Genomic DNA, 10,217 nt, shown 5'->3' on the forward strand with positions numbered 1-10,217 from the left:
CCCCCCCACACTGCGAAGTCTCCTCTCTATGGCACTCCCAGACGCGGTCGAACACTTGCCACCTCCATGTACAATGCAGAGTTTATAGCCCTGCATTGTAGATAATGCCAAGGGACTGCTCACAGCCTGTAGTGTCATGGAGAAAAGTGTGCGTGAATGTCTCCTGTCTTTACTCCCAAGATGTGATGTGCATTTAACCATTACAGTTCAGGTGGTTATCCCCCCCCCCTTATAATTCTAAAATGGCTTTTATTTAAATTGTCCTTTTTAAGATCATCAGAACAAATCAATTTCTCCATCGTCTGTTCCCACACCAGCTCATGGATGTCATATGTTTTTGTTTTTAGGACCTGGGCATGCCTTGATTGAGCAGTGGAATCCTGTGGGCCTGGTTGGAATTATCACTGCCTTTAATTTTCCAGTTGCAGTGTATGGCTGGAATAATGCTCTTGCCTTGATCTGCGGGGACGTCTGTCTATGGTAAGACATAGAATACATAATGTAATAAACTGTATCTTTCTTTTACAGTGGTATAGTAACCAATGAGACCGATATCTTCATTTCTCTTAGGGCTCAGTCACACTAGATGCAGTGCGTTCCGGCCTGCTTTTGGCCAGAACGCACTGCCTCGCATTGCGGCCGCCTCACTTTTTAGTGAGGTAGGAGGGGGCGTGACGGGCCATCCAAGTGAATGGCGCCGTAGCCACGCCCTCCAGCCGCAATGCGATCCGCCCCACGGGATCGCAAGGCACATTGTGCCTGCGGTCCGTTCCTGTGCGGTGCGATCAAGATTGACAGACAGCCGCTAATGTGCGCTGTGAAAGATAGAGGTGCCAGTGCGTTAAACACATTGCACTTTATTGACCTGTCATGAAATACTTCAAAATACTTAATCCTTCTTTTTGGTAGAGTATGCCCTAAGTTGGGGTGTTTTTTTTTGGGGGGGGGGGGGTGTTCTGTTGCAGCACACATCTTTGCGGTGTGAACTGAACTTGTAGAATTCAAAACACATTGCCTTGTCTATGCATTGGGAAAAGCTGGCCAGTGCAGCCCAACGCATTTGGTGTGAATAAGCCCTGAGAGGCTATTGCAGAATAGCAGAGTTTTTTCTCTTAGACCTCTATACTGAGATTGTCTATACTGAGATTGTGCACACATTCTAGAAAAAATCTAATTGAAAAAAAATTGGGCATAAAAAGCTTTCCCATAAACTTAAAGGATTATTTTCAGTAGACATGTCTGCACCATTTCCTGTTGTATCTTAAATGACTACATAATCCCATCAGAGTGAATGAAAGCTATAACTTGTTCTGTTCCACCAAAACTTGTTTTATGGTATTTCTGTACCTCCAAAATGCCATATACACGTTTATGAATGTGAATGTTTGTTCTAGGCCAGTCCTTCTGGGCATGTTCTGTGCATCTGAACAGGTCTAAAAGCTCATGACGCATTACAATCTCCTATTAGATCTAACAAGTATGTAGTACAAGGACCTGCCTTAAGGTGCCCATACACTCTACAACCCAGTACAAGGGTTGTAAAGTACTTAAAAAAACGTACGATCTGCCCATCTTGGACAGGCAGATCGTACTTGCGATCATCGCATGCCCGCCCCCCTGAGGGGCGGGCTTCCGATGACTGCAATGCTGAACAGGCAGTGTGCGCGTGCGCACACCGGCCCGTTCTGCAGTTATCTCTCAATCATATTAACCTGCCTAAAATGGTACGATTCTCGGCTGGTTTTCCAACATGCTCGATATACAAAAGTTGTGCGACCGTACATTAAGGGTCGCACGCCTTCCATACACTGCACAATTCTCGTACGATCGTGGGATTTCCCGCGACTCTCGTACGAGAATTGTGCAGTGTATGGGCACCTTTTAGTTTTGGATTGTACAGTCAGACTGTATTGTGTGTATGATTACCCTAAACCGGATAATGGCCCCCATGATGCCCCATTAGATGGCTGAAGGGGAGCATTCAATTAACAGGATGCAGCTGATGTACATGGTGTGTAACTGTTTTGGATACTGGAGAGCTACTCGTTTACTATGTACAAAATATTAGGTAAACGTTTTCTATTTACTGTTTTCTCTAGTTATGGATAGTGGTGGGAAATGTTGAAACCTTTGTCACATTTTTATTAATGTTTGGTGCCCCAAATTGGAAATACACACTCACTTCCTGGCAACATTGTCACTTGGACATGTGGTAAGCAGAAATCTCTCTAACAGGCACACAGCAATTTGTGAAGGGTTAGAACCTCTGTTAGATTTGCGTTAGGTATTCTTGTAGTAGATTCTCGTGTGTGTGACTAGTAGTTTAACTTATTGTAATAAAAAGTATAGTTTACATATTGTAGACTTCAGTCTTCCAGGGGGCTGGTTACACTTCTCTGATGTGGTGCATTTCATTAACACATGCATTACTGCATTCCAATGATGTTCATTGTGCTTTGTGGTGCACTTTGGGTCCGATCTGGTGTAAGCCCAGTTAAATTTAATAGGCTGCTCTAATGCAAGAAACCTTTAACGTGTGCCAAAATCTGCTTTAATACAATACACATGATTTAAACTAAGTTTGAATGAGCCCTAAAACTGTATATAATGCTTTTTATTATTCACCTAAACTTTTGTTCATAACAAGTTGGATATTATTTAATATTTCGTGTTGAAATTACATTTTATGATTTCAGGAACAACATTTTGTTTTCAGACTATAATATGTTGTGTTTTTTCTGTTTTTTTTTTTTTTAGGAAGGGAGCACCAACCACATCCCTTACTAGTGTCGCAGTAACAAAGTAAGTTCTATTCTAACACTAACATCTCTTTTGTATTTGTTAGCTATTGAAATCATTAAGTACAATTTGTTCTTCCAACCATCTGTATATTAAGCACAATTTTTTCACCGAAGAAAATGGCAGAAACTTCAGCCAAGCTCAACATTCATGTTCTGGAGTACCAAAGGGTGGTGGGCTCCTTTCTGTATAGCCCACTGCGTTCTTATATCTTTGGGCATCGTAAAGTCACTATAAGCTAAGTTTGACAGTGCTCTGTCTTGCCTTGATTTGGCGACAAGCTTGTCCAATGTATATGTAAACACTGCACGCTAAGACAAAATACTAATCGGGCAGGTAAAAAAATATTGTCTGACTAATCCCCCCCCCCATTTCACTTTTTTTTTTTTCCCCAGTGCAGAACTGTAATGACAGATTAAGGGGCCTGTGAGCAGTTGTATTGAGCACCCTTTGGATTGGAAGGTTGTACTCTGTGTTCTTCCACAATAGAGCTGTCTCTATTTTGATATAATTAGGCCCCTTTCACACAGCCGCTCCAAACATGTCAGTTTTTCAGGCGGACCTGATTGGATGCCCAGTGCAAGTCTATGGGCAGCCATGTGTAATCAGACGGTTACCCCCAGCCTCCGGCCTGGTCTGGAAAACCAAACGGAACAATGTTCTGTTTCGCTGACCGGATTGTGGCAGATCAGGGATGATCTAATGTAAACGGACACATGCCTTGGTCCCCTTTAACGCAGGCTGACCAGGAGAGGATCCATGCATGGATCCTCTCCTGTTCAGAGCAGTGCAGAGACAACATTGTATGGACAGTGTTTTTTTTTTATTTTATTTTTATCTTGCAACGGAGGGGAAAAAATGCATTTACTGGACCCCATGCAAGTCTCTGGGGAATCGGATGTAAATAGACATGTGTACATTTACATCAGATTACCCCCGATCCGGCCTGGCGAAACAGAACACTGTAAAGTTTGTAGTTCCGGACCTGGCCAGAGGCAGGGGTAACCAGGTGTAAACAGACGCTTGTCCGTTTATACATTGCTGCCCATTGACTTGCATTGGGCGTCCGATCGGATCCGCCTGAAACGGACAGGCGGGTCCGATTTCTACAGCCGTGTGAAAGGGGCCGAATTCTTAGAAGAGGCAATATGTGTGGAGTTGAGGATAGAAGTTAAGCATGCAATGTGTGCAGTCATGTTTGAAACCTATCTGCAGGAAACAAAAAAAGCTACCCTTGCATTGTGTAAGTGTTCATTTTTTTTTAATCTACGGGTATTGTCTTAAGGGCATTTACTTACCCGCTCCTGCATGCTCCAAAACCGGCACCTGCAGTCATGACGTCTAATGCAGGGCCCATAGCCAAAGAACAGTTCACCTTCCAGAGCGTAAGAGAGACCAGGTGAGCTCCGGCTGGGGAGCAGGGATCAGGCAAGTAAAAGTCCTTTACAGAGATAACCTAGGCCTAAAGGATCGCTGGAGTTGGGCTTTAAATCTTTGATTCATAGACCAAAAAAATTATGATTTTTCTAACAAGCACTTTGATATGAATTTTTATGTCAAACTATATATATATTTTTTTAATGTATTTTTAGTTTGAATAGTCCGTAGTAAATTTTATATTGCCAAATAAGTTTAGGTAAGTTGCAGTAGTCAACTGTGTTAAATACCATAAATGAATATGCTGTAATAATAATAAAAAAAAATCTAATGTAAATTGTTGTTGTAACTGAGTGTTTAACCATACATAACCTGGTTTGTTGCACTTTTTAGAATAATTGCTCAAGTTTTAGAAGACAATAACCTGCCTGGTGCAATCTGCTCCTTGGCCTGTGGTGGTTCTGATATCGGGTGAGTTTATCCATTTTGATGTATTTTCTAGATTGGTCATGGTCTCTTTACAGCCTCAAAAAGAATCTGTGGTGCAGAAGAAATAGCATTTTTTTTCAGGCATTTAGCACATGAATGCATTCAAAAACAGATGTATTAGGCTGGTGAATATTGAATTAATAAGTATAGTCTTCTATAAAGTTTTTTATAACCCCAAAAAGATAGTTTTGGATGGAAGATCGCCTGTTACCTCACAACATGTATTCTCATTGGGTCCTGCTTTGTAATGCTAGGATTTAATGGAGAATATAGTAGGGGAAGGCTGACGACTTTGCTCAAATGATGTTCAGCCAAAGGTAAGTGGCAGATCTGAATGTTGGTACCTTGAAGCTAGGGGCTCAGACAGGATGCTGCCAGCATAATATGTCATAGTCCAGTACCCACAAACATAATTTTATGTTCACTTATTCGTGGGGTCAGGTAACTCTTTGATTTATTTTTTTTCTTTTTAATAAGTGTAGTGACCATTTTTTTGGGCTGTTTTTCTTTTATCAGATGAGTGTTTTCACTCTTTACTCTGTTATGAATGTGCATTTTGGGGCAGTAAAAGTATACATACTTGTGGCAAAACCATTTGAAAAAAAGGAAGATGTCACCAGCACTCTAACAACGATAATAACCGCAACTAGATGCTCATTTATTGACAGATGCTGTCTCTCATTGGCAAGCGCTTTCGGGGCCACACAGGGTCCCCTTCATCAGGATCAGAGATGATGACTGTCAATAAATGAGCATCTAATTGCTGCTGTTATCGTTGTTGGAGTGCTGATGACGTCTTCCTTTTTGTTTGTGTGGCGGCGCCATCTGCAGTCATTTCGAGCACCCGTCTTTTTGTGGGGAGTTCAAGTATGGAGTGCGGCAAGTTGTATGTTTGTTTTTTTTTTGTTTTTTTTTTCATAACCATTTGAAAAACTAATTTTTTAGCAGTTGCATCATAGCTACAGTTTATATGTACTCGCCATCTCCTCTTGCAATATTCTGGCTAAATGGAAATTTGGACTGAGTGGTCTTTCTCTCCTGTAAGGAATATGGCTAAAAAAGCTTGCGTAAAGTTCTCAAACTCCAGGCAGTTATTTCCATATTTATATTTTTCTACTCGTCGCTCATTACCAGCCACAAACCAACTTAAGGGCTTTCCCAGTTCTTATAGTTGGCCATCTTGGTGATATCTGCCATATTTAGAATATTCCCACATTCTGCTGTACGCAGTTTATATGTCTTACGTCTTTATGATGAAGGTTGTGACACTTTTTGCTCTATTCTAGCAATGCTATAGCGAAAGATGAGCGTGTAGATTTGGTGTCTTTCACTGGCAGCACAAACGTGGGAAAACAAGTGGCTCTGAAGGTTCAAGAAAGGTTTGGTGAGTTTTGTTTTATAGGAAGGTGTATGTTCCTAAGACTGCACCTAGAATAACATATACATGCAGGCGATTTTATTATTGCCATAAGTTAGACTAATATTCTGTGTTTGTGTTCTGTAGGACGAAAGTTGCTTGAGCTTGGGGGAAACAATGCAATTATTGGTGAGTATATTTTGATTGTGAGTCATGATCATAGTTCAAAAAATGTCCCCCCCCCCAAGATTCTCTTTTCATTGCTGCTTGAGCTGTTCCCTACATGGCAGCTATTTTAATCAGCCTTTCCCGAATCATCTTCCAGGACAGCAACCTGAGAGATGATTTGGTTCCACCTTCTACAGGAAACACAATTAGCAAAACGGTTAAAAGCCCCTCCCCTTCCCCTCGTACCTCAGTTTAGATTGTGTTTCCTACCGTCCAGGACCACGTCACGTTTGTTCTTTTTCTTCCTGACCGGTTGGCCTTGAGGTCACGGATCCCCCTCTGTGCGGCTCTGCTGTTGAAGGTGTTTTCCCTCCCTTCTGGCCTTGCTGTAGAGCGGAGGGGTGTTTTTCCCTATGTTGTTTGAAAGGCCAGGATCTGGTTCCTTTCTTCCCTTAAAGGATCCACTCCTGAGGCCCCCAGGCCGGTGGCCCTGTCCTGCTTCCCCCTGCTTGATGTAGGGGAGCTGGTAGTGGGGTTCTGTAGCGGTGTCCGGCATGCTGGAGCGGTGAATCGAGCGGGCAGTGGACTGAGAGGCACTTCCGGTGTGTTCCAAGCCTCGTCTTGGGGCGCATGTCGTCACTTCCGGTCGCGGGTGATTTCTTCGCTTCCGTCGAGGCTTGTTGCCTCACTTCCGCTGCGCGCTCTCTGCTGTGAGGTGTGTTGGACCTGTGGAGCTCGAATACCAGGACAGTCTGTGGGGGAAGAAACCGCTAACGCTGCCCGATGGAGGAGGAAGGCAAGCCAGCGGTGACTGTCCCCAAAGGTAAAGGGGTGAGTGAGGCTGTGCCTGTTTACACTTTTACCAGGGACACTTTGTGACAGTGGGGGTTGTACACTTATCTGCTTTTATTTTACTATGCAGGAGTCATCAGGGAAAGTGTCTCCTCAGGATTCTGTTTCACTGTCTGCCCCAGCTACCAAGTTACTTAAGAAGCGCTGCGGCAGCTGCAATTTGAAGCTTCCCTCGGGTTATTCTAAACCCCTTTGTGACTTATGCCTTCAGAAGTTACTAGCCTCTGAATCCACTAGTTTTATTAAAGGTTTTCTGGATTGTATGAAGACAGAAATGGTGGCTACAGTCCAATCTTTTAAGAGTGCTATGGCTGATATGTTGCCATCCACCTCTAGTGCTCCTATGGGGGCAGGGGCCAGTCTTCCTAGTACCTCAGGGGTACAACAGAAACCGCTCTCTTTCACAGAGGATTTGGATAGAGCAGTGTCAGGTTCTGGCTCCGGATCAGAAAGTTCTCTGGAGGAGGGTGAGACCATTGAGGAATCTGCTGAGTCTCGCCCGTCTAGGCATTTGTTTTCCTTAGAGGATATGGATTACTTGCTTCAGGCCATATACACCACTGAGCAGATCCCTGATCCCCCTAAAAATTTGTCTGTACAAGACAGAGTTTATAGAGGTTTGTTAGAGCCTCAGGGAAGAGTTTTTCCCATGCATCAGTCGTTAAAGGATTTGATAGCAGGGGAATGGAAGGATCCAGAGAGAAAAGTGTGGCAAGGCTGGAAGGTGTTCTCAAGTTTTTAGCTTTTAGATCCTGGAAAAGGATGTTTCCTTTTAGTAAAGAGGAGGACAGGTATTTTAAATGTCCCAAATTAGATGCTTCCTTAGCGCAAGTTTCTAAGAGAGCTGACCTCTCGTTTGAGGATGCAGGTGCAATCAAGGATCAAATGGATAGAAAGGCAGAGGCAATGTTACGCAGAGCATGGGATGCCAATGCTGCTTCTATGGCCCCGGGGGTGGAAGGTTGCTGTCCTGGAAGATGATTCGGGAAATGTTCCATTAGACTTACTGGTAACGGTATTTCTAGGAATCTTCCAGGACAGCAAGCCTACTTCCCACCCGGAATGATGTATGGTATGTTATTTATTGTTGGGTTGTCCCCTCGTTTACTGGGGTGGTAGTCTACTTTTATCACAACTGAGGTACGAGGGGAAGGGGAGGGGCTTTTAACTGTTTTGCTAATTATGTTTCCTGTAGAAGGTGGAACCAATCATCTCTCAGGTTGCTGTCCTGGAAGATTCCTAGAAATACCGTTACCGGTAAGTCTAACGGAACATTTCTTCAGCCTAGCTTCGGAGTGCTGCAGCCAGACCCTGCTGGACTGGACAGTGCGTGCATAGCCTGGAAGTGACCTGCTGCCACTAAGTTCCATTTAAGGCGCTTTCCAGACCCTGTTTTGGTAGCTGTCCTTTCCAGGTCTAGAGCCCCTGGCATTATCTCAGCGTCAGACAGGTCTCTGAAGACTTCGGGTAGGCCTGATTTGAGCTGAGCACTGGGAGCTAACTCATTGATGGGCCACTACCGCGGAAGGGTTAACACTGAGGGTCGAAGTGTCTTATCTACTGGTTGGAGTGTCGCACATGCTCTTTCTTGGAATTTAGCTTTGAAAAACAGGAGCACCCGCAGGGAGATGCTTCCTCAGAGAGCAACGTGGAACTCAGTTGCTCCATTTCTGGACTGCCTACAGTGACTTTGGTCCCCTTCAGCCATCTAACCCTCACCAGCTACCAGCTCTCTGGGTTTTATTAGTAGCTGAGGCCTTGCCTTGTACACTACGCTTAGTTGCATCATCACCACCCGGTTGCAACATGTCTGTATCTAGACACAGGATAGAGTCCTGTTGCAGTGGGGGACCCAAGCTCCTAGTGCCCCTTAATTGTTCCAGGGTCATTTGTTCTCAGTCTCCTGAAAGTACTGATGTTTTACAATGTTGAATGTGATGAACCTATAGTTATAGGGTCCATCTCATTATTTAAGTTTTCTTTAGCAAAGGGTAAGACTGAGTCCCCCTGGCTTATCATCCCATGCTATCTACTACAGTAACGCAAGATTTTGAATCCAAAATTACCAAGTTCCTTGCTGGTGTTGACTACAGAGACTCCAAGCTCACTCCTGCTCCTTCTGCAGATTTGTTTGCTGACCTACTTGCTGCTTTATAGGAAACTGGGCCATCAATTGCACTGACTATCTCAGAGTCTGAAATTAGGTCCTCTCAATGCCTCCCTAAAATGAATTTTTGAGAAATAGTCTGCCATCCCCTCAAATGTTTTATACGATACCCTGGGCCACCTGTATGCTCTGCAACCAAGTTTCCTTATTTAGGAGTCCTCTGATGCTAGCAGGGAAAACTTTGCTGAGTTCACTTCATGGGATTTGTTCACTTGTGTCTAGGTCTTTCCTCCTCGGTGGTTTCACAGACTCAAAATAGGCCCTTCTCATGAGTTTCCTGGTTTTGCATTTGATTGTTGGTGAATGTTCTTCATTATCCTGTTGAGACTCTGTTGGAGTTGGAAACACTCTAGGCTTGTGACGCTCCAGGATAGGCAGGTTATTTTCAAGTAGGTTCTTCCTTTGGGTCTTATCCCAGAGACGCCCTGTTCTTCTTACAGACAGGCGGGGGTTAAGCTGGGTCTTCAGGTCTATCAGTTTAGCATTCCTCCTTGCAAATCTACCTTCTATCCCCTGCCTATTCCTTGTAAAAGATGTATCCATGTACCCTCCCTATTTCTCATGCTGACTCGGAGGTCACGCTCTGGTTCTCTAGGGGGTTCAGGGACCACTGTTAATCTCCTTGGAGATTCTGACGCAGCTCATCTATAGGGCTCTTCCTGGGAGGTCCTTGCCACGGCAAGATGGGTGTCTGCCTTGGCAGTCCTACCAGGCATGCATTGATTTTCTTTTTTTTTTTTTATCTCCTTGAAGCTTTGGGTTCACATGAGTTGAGGCTCGGAGTATTCACTAATACTAGGGAAGCTCTGGTCTGCCCTTATGACACTGTTGCTTTTGTGTTTCACCCTTCTGGTTGGATAAGGTAGGCCTAATTCCCTGGTTTGATCTATGACTGGAATTATCTCCCACGTGGCATTTCTCACTTGTTGTAGGTATTCTATTAGTATTTTGGCATAAGGCCTCTTCTTCTTTTTTTTTTTTTTTTTTTTTTTAACCTTTCACTTTTAC

The 10,217-nt window shown here is 43.9% G+C and overlaps 1 protein-coding gene across 2 annotated transcripts in view; it reads left to right on the plus strand.

Annotated features, from left to right (window-relative positions):
• Positions 1–10,217, plus strand: part of ALDH7A1 (aldehyde dehydrogenase 7 family member A1) — a 36,241-nt gene that overhangs the window by 13,843 nt on the left and 12,181 nt on the right. For both annotated transcript variants that reach the window (XM_018571713.1, XM_018571712.1), the window contains exons 6-10: positions 348–480; positions 2,758–2,802; positions 4,570–4,647; positions 5,952–6,049; positions 6,170–6,211. In XM_018571713.1, coding sequence (XP_018427215.1) covers positions 348–480; positions 2,758–2,802; positions 4,570–4,647; positions 5,952–6,049; positions 6,170–6,211 — 396 coding nt within the window. The remainder of the gene's footprint in view (positions 1–347; positions 481–2,757; positions 2,803–4,569; positions 4,648–5,951; positions 6,050–6,169; positions 6,212–10,217) is intronic.

Source organism: Nanorana parkeri, unplaced genomic scaffold, assembly GCF_000935625.1.
Source record: "Nanorana parkeri isolate BGI_ZX_2015 unplaced genomic scaffold, ASM93562v1 scaffold1814, whole genome shotgun sequence".
In the NCBI taxonomy this organism is placed as follows: domain Eukaryota; kingdom Metazoa; phylum Chordata; class Amphibia; order Anura; family Dicroglossidae; genus Nanorana; species Nanorana parkeri.